At 39.0% G+C, this 16,666-nt stretch overlaps 2 protein-coding genes across 2 annotated transcripts; both read left to right on the plus strand.

Moving 5' to 3' along the window:
* Window positions 1-453: 453 nt before the first annotated feature.
* LOC139218324 (polyunsaturated fatty acid lipoxygenase ALOX15B-like) lies at window positions 454-5,154 on the plus strand. The gene is made up of 11 exons (XM_070849889.1): window positions 454-644; window positions 762-884; window positions 1,042-1,133; window positions 2,143-2,327; window positions 2,892-3,035; window positions 3,183-3,271; window positions 3,608-3,763; window positions 3,836-3,957; window positions 4,067-4,155; window positions 4,531-4,701; window positions 4,842-5,154. The coding sequence occupies exons 1-11, from the start codon at window positions 454-456 to the stop codon at window positions 5,019-5,021; spliced, it is 1,542 nt and encodes a 513-aa protein (XP_070705990.1). The 3' UTR covers window positions 5,022-5,154.
* A 1,547-nt stretch (window positions 5,155-6,701) lies between these two features.
* On the plus strand, window positions 6,702-15,309 carry epm2a (EPM2A glucan phosphatase, laforin). Its single transcript, XM_070849432.1, has 4 exons — window positions 6,702-6,987; window positions 7,865-8,039; window positions 11,374-11,618; window positions 12,749-15,309. The coding sequence occupies exons 1-4, from the start codon at window positions 6,741-6,743 to the stop codon at window positions 13,030-13,032; spliced, it is 951 nt and encodes a 316-aa protein (XP_070705533.1). The 5' UTR covers window positions 6,702-6,740; the 3' UTR covers window positions 13,033-15,309.
* Window positions 15,310-16,666: the final 1,357 nt, after the last annotated feature.

The following is a 16,666-nucleotide window of genomic DNA, read 5'->3' on the forward strand; positions in this document are numbered from 1 at the left end:
GGTCCAACAAAAATTAATGTACAAGTGAGTTTTCCATCAATATCAGTTTGCAGTTTAGATGCACCTCCATTAACGCTGACTGAGGTTCGTATTTATATTATATTATATATATATTATAGAATTATATTATTGTATTTATATTTATTTCCTGCTTTTCTCTGCAGATGGGTTAAGTATGCAGAGGGACTGCCTTATATCTTAAACATCGACGATCCGAAAGCTGTTCCTCAAGAAATTTTTTTAATTCTAAAAATCAATCCTCACAATAAAACCCAAATGTGCAATAGACAGAAGTTAAGCATTCGTTTTGCTTTTGTCTATTTAAGACTATTAATTTCCTTTGTTTGAGGTTCAAATTAATATAACATGTGAATCAATGATGTAATTCAGTGTGCTGCTGTTAGACATATAAAAGTAATTATAACTTAAGTGAGGTTGAAAAAGTGACCAATTATGTGTCTAAAACACTACTTCTCACGAGCTAGTCGGGTGGTTTATGGAAGCCGTGGTAGCTGTTCTGTAATAAAGATAAGTGTGGGCACAGTACCGTCAGCAGTTACAGAGGCCTGTCTGTCTGAAGAGGATCATCTGCTATTGATTGACCACTGGAAAAAAGAGCTACTACTTAAAAAACGCTTTTACCAGTAGGTTTTCGTGTATGCATTACAATACATACCTAGAGCTCCAGTTATGGTCTCAGAGATTTATCTGGAGAAATGTCTATGTGCTTTTCACTAACATTGTTAGTTTGTTTGTTTTAGATGGAAGATCATGGCGGAAGGACTGTCCTACATCAACAGTTTTAATAATCCCTCTGAGCTCCCAGCTGAAGTCCGCATCTCCCAGTCCAAATCAACTGAAGTGCTTAATGCAAAAAGGATAACGTGGGTCTATAAAGATCTATACAATGCACACAAAAGGGTTCCACTACAGTCATATTTTCTATGTTTTGAGGCAAAAAGTTAATGTGAAGATTTATACCAGTATGTTGTTTAATTATGGACTATGTTTTTCCCTTTTCTTAACCCTGTCTTACTTCAGTGGTATTGAACTGAAGTTTAAGGGGCTTCTTGGATCTACTGAAAAATGGGAAAGCATTGAAGACATGAAAAGAATCTTCTGGTACAAAAAGATTTCTTCACAGGTTTTCAGTTCTGCAGCATATCTCACCACAACAAGGTCACTGTCATTGTTTCGTAATAGCAGGTGACTACATATATGCATTCAGAAGACACCGTTATCATCAGTTTACTGCAAACACCAGTTCTTTCTAGTTCACTGACAAGTGATCTTACACGTTAATGTGTTCTCTGGAAAACTTTGCTGAGTAAAATTTGAAACAGTTCTTTTTTCTTCAGTCGATGTTCAGAGAAGTTGACACAGTTGTCAAGTTAACACAGAAGGCCCCCTGATGCCTTCGTTCACAACACAGGTTTTTTTGCCACAGAGACGAGAAAAGATGAGGCACAGAAATAATGTTGAAAAAGACAGAATAAAAGGATTAAAAACAATTCTGCCTGATACTACTACAATGTTTTAGTATGGCAGCACTTTAATAAAAGGTGGTATACTGCATCTTACTCTCTTAATTAATGAGATAGACTCTGCAATGAGATCTGTAATAGAACTGTAACTGTATTTTTTTTAATGAACAGGGGAAACCACATTGTCTGTCCTACACAATAATTTTGATTCATTTTCTACTTTTTTTTCCAGCTCTTTTTTTGTGGCTGACATTTGTCATTATGAGATGATAAACCCAAACCCACTTTAATAATACTATATGTTCAAAAACATATATTTAGTAAAATAAATGTTTATGATTATTCATTAAAAGGTTGACAGACTTGTGTTAAAAAATAAAGGTAGCACACACATTTGACTGCATCTATCAAATGTCAATGACTTACATGAATTACATGAATTTCAGGTTTTTTGGCTGTTGTTAAATGAAGGATGTTCCAATTGGGTAATAAAACAACTAGTTTTTCTACAAAGTAAAAACCACTCGGGAACAAACTAACCATCTTGTTTTTCAGGAACAAACTAGCAAACGTGTTTTTAGTTAAACAACCATGATAATCATGTTGTATTTCAGACCTGAAGACATAAAAACATTTTAGACAATAGATATTATAATTGCTATTCTTTCAGAGTATGTCACAGAGCACTGGATGGAAGATGATTTTTATGGATCCCAGTTTCTGAACGGAATCAACCCCAATGTGATCAAGCGCTGCTTGGAGCTTCCCCCAAACTTTCCAGTCACAGAGGAGATGGTGAAGCTGTTCCTGGAAGAGGGGAGCTCTCTGCAGATGGAGATGGGGGTATGAAAGATGAGTGGTATCAAAGTGGCAATAATCTTTGCCTGCGGAGACAATTTGTACGGTTAAAGAGTTCACTTACGCTCAGTTGCCAGTTTATTAGGTACACCTAGCTAAAACTAATGTAGTCTAATACAAACAGGAAAACTTGGAAACTGTTTTAGAGAGCTATAGCTTCAACTGTATGGTCATGTTGGAGGATGTGGTTTGCGGTGCTTTGAGCTGTATTGCATTATACAGAGAGATGGTCTGTTACTCAGCCTACCCTGAGGTGGATAAAGTCATAGAAATACTAAACTAAATAAATAATAGTATAAAATATGTACCACAAACTATATCCTCCATACAGTTGAACTGACGCCTCTCTAATTCAGTTTCAGTAAACACTGAATATTACAACCTTTGTGAGGCTGAGAATTTATTGTAGGCTGTTGTCTTAAACTGCGTTAGTTTTCGCTAGGTGTACCTAATAAACTGGCAACTGAAGTCCCTGATCAATTATTTGTAATATCTGATACCCCTTGATGTCTGAAACACTTCTATCTTCTGTATTTCCTTGTCATACAGAAAGGCAATATATTCCTCTGTGATCAGAAGAAGATGGATGGAATACCAGGTAGAGTCTATGATGGTGAACCTCTGCATGTGACCGCTGGTCTCTGTTTGCTCTACTTGACCCCAGAAAACAAACTGAAGCCAATTCCAATACAGGTATTTCGCTTACAGTAGACTAAATAAACGAGTACAATCACTATTCTTGTCATATCACATTCCATTGCACATTAGTTTGTTTTTAGAAGTCTTGTAACACTATTTTATACAAAAATTAAATGTATGTTTTTTTTAATCACATTCCAGTTGCACCAACAACCATCTGAGCAGAACCCCATCTTTCTTCCCAGTGACCTGGAGACGGACTGGCTGCTAGCCAAGATGTCCCATGTCTTGTGTGTCATTACACAATGTCTGGATACAGTTGAATTTATTGAAAAAGGCCTGCTCTTGGAAGCTTGAACACATTTCTTATTTATTCACATTATTGCAAATAAGTTCACAATCTGATCACTTTTAAACCCCACGACTTTATGACCATTGATGACATGTCCTTGATATTAATGGTTCTCTTCCGATCTGGTGGAAACATAGGCTGGGCCACTAGATAGCACCAAGGCACCAAGAATCCTCAACAGAACTGGTTCAACAACTAAAGCTTGGTGGTGAAGGGGTATGAGGGGCCTCACACTGAGTTTATTTTTAGTATTAAGCCATATGAGCCATGTGTGATATGACAGGATGACAGAACTCATGAAAAGGGCTCTCTCTGAAATGACCTACAGCTCCCTCTGTCTGCCAGAGAACATCACTGAACGAGGACTGGAGTCCATCCCCAACTTCTACTACAGAGACTACGGCCTGAAGCTGTGGAACATCATCAACAGGTTCCCTTCAAATAAATATTGCAACTGTAAACGTAAAGGTGTGTGTGGGGGGGGGCTGTTTGTGTTCATCAGCTTTGTGAAGGCAATAGTGGAGCACTATTATCCATCAGACGGTGAGGTCCAGAAAGACACTGAGCTGCAGGAGTGGATCAGCGAGATATTCATATGTGGCTTCTTAGGAAACAAAGCCTCAGGTATTTAATCCATGCTCTCAAATAATTTGTATACACAACCTTTCCAAGCTGGCTGTGAATGCCAATAATTAACGGATTATGGTTGTGCTGCCAACACGGTTTCCAGCAGGCTTTAACACTGTTGAGGAAGGGATCAAGTTCATCACCATGGTGATCTTCACAGCGACAGCTCAACATGCTGCAGTCAATAACGGACAGGTAAAGCAACAGTGAATAGCTGACACAATGGAGTGCCTATTGATGTTTACTCAAGTACAGTTGTACAGTACAGTTTGTTTTAACAGTTCAAACGTGTGGAACATGTGGCAGATCTGCAATCTGCTTCATCCATTACAACTTTTCTTTTAATAATACCCTTTATTAGGGCTTTAGCTGAGCATTACAATGGTGCAAAGGTTAAATTCCCTATGTAGGTTTACATCCTTTTTCTGTGATGTTAAACATTCTGTTACTAAATTAGTATCAAATTAGTTTTCCATCAAGGCCGGGCCCACAACCACACAATATAGAATAGAATATAGATTTTAAAAAAACACTTCAGTGATACATATTGAAACTTCTTTCATTATTTAGTTTGACTACTACTCCTGGGTGCCCAATTGCCCACTCCTGCTGCGCAAACCTCCTCCAACCACTAAGGGGCAGTCAAGCATGAAGACAATTTTGGAGACTCTCCCAAATGTTGGAGAGACCGTCAGCTTTGCAGCAATGGTTTGGCTGCTTTCAAACGAATACACTGACGTGGTAAGTTTGGTCTTTATGAACACACATAAAATAAGCTGATCCTGAGCCATCCACGTTTTAAAATTGCTTTTGAAATGTGTATATTGTGTTTAAAATTATCTGTACTGCCAGTCTGATTTACTGCGTTGTTATTTTGGCAGGTTCCTTTAGGTACATACCCTGAGGAACGATTCGATGAGCCTGCCCCCAAGCAGATGATCAAGGAATTTCAAGCAGAGTTATCCTATCTCAGTGAAGCAATTACAGCAAGAAACTCACAGCTGGAAGTACCCTACACATATCTGAACCCTTCCCAGATAGAGAACAGTATCACTATTTAAGAACACCTGCATCAGGAAACTGTATCTGTGCATTTCTCAACACCTGCCTTGCATGCTGGGAGGTCTGTTGTACTTTTCTTTTTTTTTTATCAGTTTGATTTATTACATACAGTTGGTGAGGTGTTGCATGCTGGAAAAGAGGACTATATTTTGTTTGAATCCTGATGAATAGTACCTTAAACCTTACTCTGGCTTGTATTTATTAATTAGGCTATAGCCCTAAACATTTGGGGAATCATTTTAATCTGTTTTCTGTGGATTTATTTGCAGCTGATTATGCTATTTCAGACTCTCAACCAGTCAAGATGATTTCGATCAAAAATCAATTTAACTTTTCTTTTATGTATTTTTATCGCTGTGTTGTGAGTTATTAAGAGCATGAGGATGGAGATGATTTTCTTTAGGTATCATGGGAATTAATTATTGACCTAAAATATCAAAATAAAAGTGGTCTGATGTGTGTAATTACTTCTGTGTTATCTGTGTCCTTCAGGTCCAGGAATTTTCAGTTGTTCAGATCTGCAGATCCATATAGTTTTACTAAATGACTTCTTCATCCTAACAACTGTAACTTGACATGAAGCGCCCAGAAGTGACATTCCTCGAAATTCCACCTTAAATTTGAATTTTTACAGAATAACACATTATCCACTTATGTGTCCACTCAATCACATAACCTCCCATTGCCTCTTCTGCATCTGCAGAAGCCTCTCTGGTTCTGGGTTTGAATGCATATTTTGAATTTGTGAAGGGCTAGTGGTGGAAGAACTACTCAGATCTTTACATAACTAACAAGTATAACACTCCACTACAAGTAAAAATCCAGCATTTGAAATGCTACTTAAGCTAAAGTGCAGAAGTATTATAAGCAAAATGTACATAAAGTACTGTGATTGACTGGGAACCAGTCCAGAGTGCCCCTAATAATGAATATATTAATATACAACATTATTAAATTGCTAATACAACAATCATACATTAGTGTGTAAGAGGCACCATTTTACTGCCGTAGCTGGTTGAGGTGGAGCAGTTTAGTACAGTGATTCCCAACATATGAGCCGGGTCCATTTTAAAGAGTAACAAGATAACTCTTGTGGGTTTGTGAGATGAGTAATGGGATGGGAAGGGAGAAGTTCCCCTCACTGTTCAGTGTTAGACTGACTCCAAAACATACTGCTTAGTGTTCACTGAACTCATGATCCTTATCGCAGCGTATCGCTTTGTGCACTCTTTCTGTGTGTTTTACCGAACATCTATCATGTGGCTACTGGTGAAAGAGTTAATATTGAAAGAAAACAAGCTTGTATATGGACTTTGTGCCAACTGTGTGCAAACAAGAGGCTATAATGTCTAATATGACAGTCCCGCCATAAATTTTACCTTCACAGTGACTTCATGTTACGTTTTTGTTGTTGTTTTAAGGTGTCACTCTTAATTCAACAGCACCATAGAAGAATATGAAATTGTACTTCAGTACTGCACTAAATTAGTGAAAGTGCTGGCAGTATTTTGAACTAGACCAGTGTCGTGCGCACTCTGCTGTGGCTGATGGTCACCAGTAATTCTGATAGAGTGGGACATCGATGTTTCTACAACCTCTTTGCTGCAAACTACACCATCTAAGACGGGGTGTGATTATTTTTGGACTGCACTCTACATTATTTTTGGACCTCACACGGGACAGATATCATCACATATTATTTATTTACAGCTAGGACGATGTTATTCAGATTCGGGGTCATTCTCACTCCGGAGTGTCCGGACTTAGAGGTCTTTGTTTTGGGTTCGCGTGAGGAAATGGGCCGCTGGGAGCCGGACAGGGCGGTGCAGATGAGAGCCTCCCAGAAGCTCCCGTCACCCCATGAACCGTGTCTGTGGACCGGCGACGTGCAGCTGGCGGAGCCGATCAAAGACCCGCTGTGGTTCAAGTTCGTCAAAAGACTCGGAGGCACTTACACCTGGGAAGGTACACAGCAGTACTGCGGACTTGTGCGTCAGATTTAGCCGCGTACGTAAGGCTATTGACGTTCAGACGTCACGCAGATTTAATGTCATTCCTATGAAATGTAACATTTCAGGTAGAAGAAAATAAGTCCGCCATGTTTAGTTTATACTGTGTAATGCATCCTCTCTGCCACACGATGGCGGTAAAGCGCCACTTGTCTATGTGTTAACATTAAATGCTCACTGCCTCGTTGATTTCGGTGCACCTGTATACTAATAAAGACCAATAGACTGTGATGTAGATGTGTTTTTATCAGTGGTAGAAGAACTACTGAGAGAGAGCAGCGTTTCCATAGTGTATAAATATTGTATTGCAAGAAAAAGTCTTGCACTCCAAAATATATTTCAGTGTAATTTATTCATAACTTCACAGTATAAAAGTATTAAATGCCAAATGTAGTTAAAATGCCAACAGTAAAAAGGGCCCAGAGAGCAAAACATCCCCTTTCAAGGTGTTATATTATTACATGTAAGTAGCATTTTAATGTTGCTGGTTGAGTTGGGAGTAATTTTAACTACCGTAGGGTTGTTTATAACAATGCATCATATTTTATTAACTGATCACATGGTTTCTTTTTTATTCAAATCTGCAAGGATAGCAGTTACTGTATATTTCAGATGAATGTCGGTGATTTAAGAATACAATATTTCTCTCCCACACTAGTAGGTATGATTAGAGGAGACCGATTTCCTCTTTCTGAATTGATACTCAGTTGTTTTCCTGTTGAGGAAATCTTAAAAAAACAACAACATTTTTTGAGTACTCTCTATCCTAAAACATCATAAAATGGGTGTTTGGTCACTAACCTGCAGAAAGGTTGTTTTCTGCCTGCCACCAGGTAGCGGTCCGAGCCATGACAGATGCTGTTCATATGACAAGAGGAACATGGTGGATGGCGTGTACTGCCACCCGATCGGTCACTGGATAGAGGAAACAGGACACACAGATGAGATGAAACACACCACCAGCTTTTACTTCAGTGTGGCTGGTCAGAAGGCCATACATTTTTCCAGGTAATACAGTGCAACGAAAGCCATTTGCATGATGTTGTGTATAAATGCTGTGTAATGAAGCAAGTAAAGTGTCCTGCGCTTCATCTCATTCTTTCACCTTTTACAGTGGGATGGTGAATGCTTAAAATCTAGCACATTTATGAACAATGAAGCGACTTTGGATGAATGTACCCGACCATCAAACAGTCCAACATATGGTCAGTGGAACATATGGTTCACTGTGAAACCCCAACTTATCGTTGTTACACTTCTGTACACATTGAATAAAAGAAAGATATAACTTGCTAATTAGTGCGCTCTAGAGGTGCCGGATGGTGGATTTTATTACCCTTGGTCACAGCCAGGTTAGCTGTTTCCCTCCCTGAGTCTTAATGCTTTAAGCCTTTGAAGGTTTTCTGGTGTGATTTGGACACTGATATATTGTTTACTTCACATCTGTCGTTTCCAATAAAGTAAAAAACTAACCCTGCAAGTATTCCTCTTGTAGCCTGTAGTTAAATACAAATAGGGATCCATCATTATTCCCTCACCCCACTGCCTTTGTGATGTGAGGCCCAATGTGTGTACTATACCACATTTAATAATGCTAAAGATTAATGAGGTCCCCTGAGGCCAATGAATTTCCCTGCTGAAGTGTGATTGTTTCTTGTGATTGTTTCTTATCGGCTCCTCATCTCCCATCTTCCTTACAATTTTCAAACAAAGCCAGTCGTCTCTTCTAAGGCTTGTGTATTAAACTGTATTCTCAGTGCAAGTTTGAGCTGTGCCTCGTCCCGATAGTAAATCTGTCGGAGCAAAATCCTCTTTAGTACTTGAGTGCCGTGCGAAGAGGCCAGCGGCGTCATGTCACACTGCCCTTTCTTGATGGAAGTTGTAAGTGTTACCTTCCTCTCTTACAGGGCAGACAAAGCCTCAGCCACCCTCCTGTGCGTGCTCACTCGTTTGTTTTTTAACCTTGCTCTCTCCCATTCAGTAATAACTGCTGTCTGTAACTTCATAATGACCGTCCTGTCACAAACTAGACCACGAACAGTCGCATTATCTCTTCCTCAACCCTGGCGATCTGAGTAGAAAGGAGAGGTTATTGGTCAGAATTCACTTTTACTGTCAAGGCCACTCATGCTGGAAGTGACTGATAGCTACTGTATTCAGGGATGAACTCTCCATTAACCTCTTTGGCAGTATTTTTTTTTTTTCCATCTCTGTGCTATTCACAAGTCTATCATAACAAGATAGTAAGTTGTTTGTGTCAGCCCATAATCTCAACAACAGGTTTGTCAATTACAGTTTCCAGGCTTAATAGTTGCATTCAAATCAGCCTCTCTAGGCTCCAGTTAACGTAGAAATACATTTACATCACTGAATTTACACAGATCCTTTACTAAACTCACTAGTTTGAATGTGTTCTGTTACCCTCAACACTTTTAGCAATCTGTCTGGCACTGATTCTAAAAATGCTTGAGAATTCATCACTATTTCAGCACCTGAAATATCCCATCATGTGCTTGTTTTTTTTCTTTTTAAATCTTCCCAGATATTTACAATGGGAAGGCCAACACTCCTTGCTCTTCCTTGCTAAAATTGAATGCTTTGCTAGAATTGTTGACCACACTAGGTCAACCACCATGTGTTACCATTCATGGTGCCCAGAGGACGAAGCTGAATGACTTTGGTGATCCCCCCTGACTTTTCCATTAGAGCCACGGTGAGAGTGACATTTGTGGTAGTGATGAAATTGTCCTGACCTTTGGTATAGACAACCGTGGCGTGCAGAGGATGTATGTGTTTCTTTGGTCAGTCATCCACTGGGTAAAAAAACAACAGGCAAACACCATGTTTGACTGTTTCATGCACTGTTACATTAACATCTGATGCGCCTGCCTCACAGACCATAAACACACATCCTTGACATAACCTGAAGCCAAAGCATTGCTGAAGCATGAGTGACAAACAGACTTAGACGACTAGTGGTCATTTTCTTAATATCTGTGACAAAACCCTGATAATTTGGGGGATACTTGCTCATATGTGAATGACACCTGCACATTGGGCTTAAATTGATGAGTGAATAGCAGAACAGAACATCAAGTACACACTCAATCAACCTTCCCATGCATGTCTTCCTTTTGTGAGGCATATTCTCAGTGCCATGGTTTACCAGAGATTAGCCTGGGACCCCTGAGGCAGTCAGCACATAACTTGCATAAGAATGAGCAGGCCTGGCTGGTACCATCAGGTTTTAATTTGTGTCCGAAGACCTTACAAGGCTTATGTCAAGGACCTGTGTTCAGCAGGAAGCATTGTGCCCTTGTATCTTGGCTATTAATAGCTTTCTCCCAGACCTTGCATCTGTGTTGCCCCAAGTATCGTACACACTCGCCTCTACAGTAACTCATTACATGATTCAAAGAGACTTTCACTCGCTGTCTAGCAGGTTTCTGGTCTCTCAGGCTCATATTCAGTGGAGAGGAGGCCTGAGGGTCACACAGTATAGCCATTTTTGTAATTGTAATTTATTACTGCTAAACTCAACAAGTGTGGTATTTCAACATTTCAACATTTTTCTGTTAATTTCTTAAATCAAAGAACAAAACACAAGGGACAAAACACTCTTTTCAGAAATACAAAAACAAAAACATACTGTATATTTCATCATTGTTGGGTTATGTCACAGTTTGTGAAAATAACTAAATGAAAACAAGAAAAGCATCTACTAGAATCTTTCTCATATTCATATATATTCATATAAGAAAAAGCAGTTGTATTATTCCTCAGTAGAAAAAATGGACAGTTGATTCATCTATAACAAAGCCATTTTACAAGTATGTAAGAAAATGGAGGGAATCTGAGAACAGCAAGTCAAGACTCTCCCTGCATCGCTTATCAAAGTCACTCTTCCCTTTAACGTGTCACCTCCTCTCATTGTTGACTTTCTGCATGCTAATGAGCATTAAGTGGAGTCTGCCTCAGACCATAGTGGTCAGGCAGAAAATTACAGGGACAAGAGGTCAATTAAACATCATTGCTATGAGGGAGAAAAGGAGGAAGGTAGAAGAAAGGAACAGAGTGAGATGAAACATTTTGCTTATTAGTGACCTGCTACGGTCAGCTTTCCTCTAATCTGTTTGACAGTTTTTGACAAAATCTTATAATGTTTTTTTGTTATCCTGCAGTACAGTTGTAATCCATCATCACATTTCTTTATTCTGTATCTCCACTTTGCATCCTTTATCTTTTCGGGCTTAGTGGCTATTTAGTCATTGTACAAACATCTCAAAGCATGTGTGGCATATAGTAATGACTCAACCATACAAATGAATTTTATTGCTCTCAGGGTGCTACCGCGTGTTTGGCTGGGCAGCTGCCCACGACAGGTGGAACATGTGACCATAAAGATGAAGCATGAATTGGGCATTACTGCAGTGATGAACTTCCAGACAGAGTGGGATGTGGTAAACAACTCCAGTGGCTGCAGGCGCAACCCTGACGAAGCCATGACCCCAGAGACCATGATGCATTTATACAAAGACTGTGGCCTGGTGTATGTGTGGATGCCCACGCCTGACATGAGCACTGAGGGTAAGGAGAATTTTGTGGACATACAGCACAAGAATAAATTCAGAAGTAATAACAGTGTTTAGTTAACTCAGAGTAAGAGAGACTACAGTTAAGTCATGAGTATGGGTCAGCCGACTAAAAGGCTCTAACTGGCTTCCTAAGCAAACATGCTGTTTTTTCACCTTAAAAAGCTACTTGGAGGTTCCATTTAAATATTTCAAATTAAGAAAATCAGTTTGAATGAATGCTTTTAGAATTCAATTTTTGAATGCAAGGTGGATGCAAGAAATAAGCGTAGAATGAATCTGTGATGAATGAAATCACACCCCACCATGACCATAATTCACCTTCCAAAGTTTCCTTTAACCAGAATGTTAAGAATTGATCACACTGTACAGTACAGTACCTCATGTGTTGTGTCAGTTCCAAAATATGCTCCTACAGTGAATTTAAGAAAGGAAAAAGAACAAAGTGCAACAAATGGCCTTTGTTATCTAAGTTTCTTCTCCTAAGGTGATGATGAAGTAGTAAATACTGAAGCTGATCCATACAGATCACAGTGTGTTAATGGGTATGTCTGGTATTATTCTACATTTTAATTTGTGAGCCATAAAAAAACAAAACCAAAAATGACTTGAATCCAAAGCCTGATAAATCTTATTTATCTGTACCTTGAACCTCCATTGTTGACTAAGATTATTAAAAACAGACATTAATAAGCCACACCATCACATCAGCCAACATGTTTCTTCATTCTGAGTCAACCATCCTGGTCCATTAATACTCACTAGAGGACCAAATGTGTATTAATCAACAGCTGAAAACACTCCCTGGCAAATGCACCATTTACTCATGTTTGATTAATGTTTGTTATAAACTATGGTGCCCTTCTGTTTTAGGGAACTATTTACTTAAAAAAAAAGTAAAGTATGCATATGAAAGCTGTTTTTAAAGAATTAATTCCACAGGACTCAATGGGCTTGGGGATGAGTGCCACATACAAAGTAGGGAAGCTACAAAGTACTGATACAAACACATTTTCAGCTTTCAGTTTTTTCATGGGATTTATTGATGATGAAAAATATAGTAATATCGCCAGGCTTCTTCTTCAAGCCAGACTTTTCCTATTGTGTTATTGTCTTCTTTTGCAGGTCGAATAAGGACACTTCCCCAGGCTGTATTCTTGCTTCATGGTCTCTTGGAGAATGGTCACACTGTCTACGTTCACTGTAACGCTGGAGTGGGCCGGTCGACGGCAGCTGTGTGTGGACTGCTCATGTACATCCTTGGCTGGAGCCTGAGGAAAGTGCAGTACTTTGTTGCAACCAGAAGGCCGGCAGTGTATATAGATGAGGAGGCTTTAGTCCAGGCTCAGGCAGACTTCGTCCAGAAGTTTGGACAACTGCGATCATCTATCTCTTACCCAGATACATGAGAGTCTTAAGCTCTGCAAAATCCCACTGGACTGGACTTTTGTAACTAAAATAATTCCTCACTTTGTGTGAAAAAATTATAATGTCAGCGTGAAAGGTGCCAGAAGGTGAAATAACACACAGTACTTATAGGAAATTAACTTTACACTTAATCTAATGCACATAAATGAACCACTTTAGCTGAGTGGCTACAGAAATCTGGTTGACCCCCAAGTATCTGGAAAGAGTTGCCAGTACAGATGTTGCATTTAATCCTACTGTGACATGTTGGCTTGGAACTTCATGTTGGCTTTGAACGAGTTACCCTCCAATCATGCACTTGGAGTCAGCTGAGGACACTATTAGTAGTTTTCAGTAAATGTCTGCAGGGCTGTTTGGAAAGACCTTTTCTCTTAGCCTGTTTTGTGAAAATCAATGAATAGAGTTGACATTTGGAGACGGCAACTTTTAGCTGATGTATTTAACAGCAACAAATGGGAGGAACATGCAGCAAAACAAACAAATATCACTACACTAAAAAATGAGATTCTGTGCAGTGTGGGATTTTTCATTTCAAGTTGACTGGGAAGCAGATCAAATATTTTGAGAAATATAAAGTATATAAACATTTCCACTGTTTGCTCCCCTCCAACACGCTGTGCTCCTCAGTAAAGGATTATTCCACGGTTGTTATTGCATACTTGTGTATCAATTTAAAGAACGCCCTTTTTTCATTTCAAAGGGAAATTATTATTTTTTGGTTTTTTTGGAGAGAGGTCTTAATGCTGCATGAAAATGGCTCTCCTTGCCAAAGTAACAAATCAATTCATAACCGAAATACTGACAAAGCCTCTCCCTCTTTGTCAGAGAGGTTTTTAGCACCCAGACACTGAAGAATACAGCACCGCCCCATCCCTCTCAGAGCTTGATAGCATTTCATCTTTATTTATTTATCCGACAGATGCTATTCCGACCCATCTCCTAAATAACGAAAACAACATCCCTGCCAGACAATTTTAATGCATACATAATAAGACATTATTGGAATACTGTTTGTTGTCAATTTTGAACTTCTGCCTGGGCTTTTATTGAGGATATATTGCTTCTTTTAAAATACAGTGTTTTTGTTACCTGTCCCAGATTTAAGAAAGTTAGTGGGTTAGAGAGGAGGAAAGATTTCTCTCGAGCACAAGTCATATACCTTCTCATTACTGGCACCTTATGAGGGTGTCAGTGGGGATGGGTGGGTGGATCGAACCAAGCTTGTGCACCAGCGGAATCAAATCAACACGGATTTCCAAATGTTCTAAAAATATTCACAAAAACTGAGCATGAAATGAAGGAGAATTATGTCTGTGTATACAGTACAGTATTTGTGTGGGGGCTGGGATTTGTCAGTTACTGTAATGAATGCAAATAATTGGTAAACATGTTGCATTTACTCTACTGGGTTGTTGGCAATGATTGATGTTATAAAGTGTTTGTAGTCCACATGATTTCAAGAATCTGCCAATCACTAACATAGGTTCCTACAGATCCTTGAATACAAATTACAGTAGTAATTAGAGAGCATTTACAACTGTCAAACAGACGGCTTTTTATGGTGCAGAAGATTTATTCCATGAAGAATCCAAAAATACATTTAAAATTCCATTCAATCCTGAATGTGCTGAGAGGATACACATTGTACCTATGTTGTGTCTGTTGGTTTGGCTTGCAATGTCCCTGCAAGCCATCAGTTTGTCTTAACATTTACCTTTTACGGTGTGAATCACAGTGAATGACTCAATCACACCATCTAAGTAGAGGTTTGGTGATAGTTACGCATCTGTATGAAAAGTGAACAGTATGAATAAATCGAGTGCCATTCATGACCAGAGGTGAGGATTATACTTTAATAAAGAAATTCTTAGTATAGTTCTCAGTATTCATGCTCTGTATATATTCAAATTAAGAACATGAAGGTGCAAGCTGTGTGCAGAATACGATAACATTACTACAGTAATGTTAAAGATTACCACAACCTTGTATTGGACTGAAGAATGCAGTTCTGAATTTTTATTCAAATCCTTGTCGACTTGCATTAAACCTATAAAACGTTAGGAGCACATGAATCAGATTTACTTGTAGAATGGAGATTAAAAATATGTGAATCTCATGATTTCAGCCATGATATTAATGACAAGGGTCAGGTTAAACAAGAGGAGGCAGGAGGGCAGGCAGGTGGGGGGAGGGGCTTACAGTCAAACTAATTGGACACACACCAAGACATTTTTTGTATCCATAAAAGCAATATTGATTTTCCACACATGCTATGCTGTTTTTAAATACTGTGTCAGTGGCAGTTTCTGGTAGAGAATTCAAATCAGTGCAGCAGTGCGACAGCCTGATATCAGCAGAGACTCCGACTAGGATGAAAACAAAATACCAGAGACGCGTCCAGGATTTCCTGCCAAGCTTCCTAAATAACATCTACAGAATATCTTAAATGAACAATCTCACCAGCTGTGATGACTGTATCCCTTGTTGATCATTGTTGCGTCACCTGAGCTGTGCAGCCATAAACTGTGATCACTGATGATCACATTAACCTGAGTTATACCTCTGCTGGAAAATAAAATCATCTAAAGTACATAAAACTATGTACTCTCCATCAGCCTCTGTGTTAGAAAGGCCTATTGTGTATGATAACTACACTTAAGATTGCTTCCCTAACTATTTAAGCCTGAGCCTGCTCCATTTTGCTGCTGGAATTGCTTGCATATTATTGAGACACATCACTCACGCAGTGGAGACACATTTTGTTCTGGTCATATGTACATTGCTGCCAATAAGATTCTGCATAATGCAACCACATAATCATGTAGTGTCGTTTCAGTAAGGCAGCAAAAGGGATGACAGCCAACGAAGCAAACTGAGTGGATGCACCATGGATTTGCAGTACAGAATTGGATCCTTGTGACATCTGCATATGAACTATGAATTACACAAAAACATTAATGTTAGAAAGTTGGTCCTGAACTGAACACCATGATGGACTTCAGATTATCTTACATTGTGAAGTGGATGCTATATCATGTAACCGCGCTGCCACATCAAGCTCCCGAGCACATCCGGGATCTACAAAGTGAGACTGATGGGTTACCGAGGTAAATTGAGCCAAAATGAGTTTTCAGTGTAAAGAGGGTGGTCTTCAACCTAGTTAGATCACCATGGAAACTTATGCTACAGAGCTTCAGCTTAAATCAGCTGTAAAAAGAGCCGCCCACTTTACCCTAAAGATATTCTCTCTGAGCGATGTAGACTCTCAGCTGAGGGAATACTTTGTTCTCTATATGCATATTAATAATGATTCAAATGTGTTGAGCCGTATGTTAGTAATGCAGTTATGTTAATGTAACCTGTATGCATCACATTGTATCATCCAGACACTGAAAGAATGATGAAGGCACAGCAACTACAAACAAAAGTGGATTATGTTTTTCTGCTTGCTTTGTTTGCTGCCAAGTCCGTTTTTCACTGCTGGTATTGCAGCTAATAGAACAGATAAGAAAACTGATAAATCACTTTGTATATATCAGATCAATATTCAATTGACAAAATTCATTTAACTTTAATTTGAAACAAAAACTAAAGTGATTTAAGAATGAAATGTTT

This window comes from Pempheris klunzingeri, chromosome 18 (genome assembly GCF_042242105.1).
Source record: "Pempheris klunzingeri isolate RE-2024b chromosome 18, fPemKlu1.hap1, whole genome shotgun sequence".
In the NCBI taxonomy this organism is placed as follows: domain Eukaryota; kingdom Metazoa; phylum Chordata; class Actinopteri; order Acropomatiformes; family Pempheridae; genus Pempheris; species Pempheris klunzingeri.

Excerpts from the sequence above, each read along its gene's own strand:
- LOC139218324 (XM_070849889.1), top strand. The coding sequence starts at position 454 with ATGTGTCTAAAACACTACTTCTCACGAGCTAGTCGGGTGGTTTATGGA. Across the intron at positions 1,134-2,142 it reads AATCTTCTGGTACAAAAAGA|CTATTCTTTCAGAGTATGTC; the intron begins TTTCTTCACAGG and ends ATATTATAATTG. Across the intron at positions 3,272-3,607 it reads GCCAAGATGTCCCATGTCTT|ATATGACAGGATGACAGAAC; the intron begins GTGTGTCATTAC and ends GAGCCATGTGTG.
- epm2a (XM_070849432.1), top strand. The coding sequence starts at position 6,741 with ATGTTATTCAGATTCGGGGTCATTCTCACTCCGGAGTGTCCGGACTTA. Across the intron at positions 6,988-7,864 it reads AGGCACTTACACCTGGGAAG|GTAGCGGTCCGAGCCATGAC; the intron begins GTACACAGCAGT and ends GCCTGCCACCAG. Across the intron at positions 11,619-12,748 it reads GCCTGACATGAGCACTGAGG|GTCGAATAAGGACACTTCCC; the intron begins GTAAGGAGAATT and ends CTTCTTTTGCAG.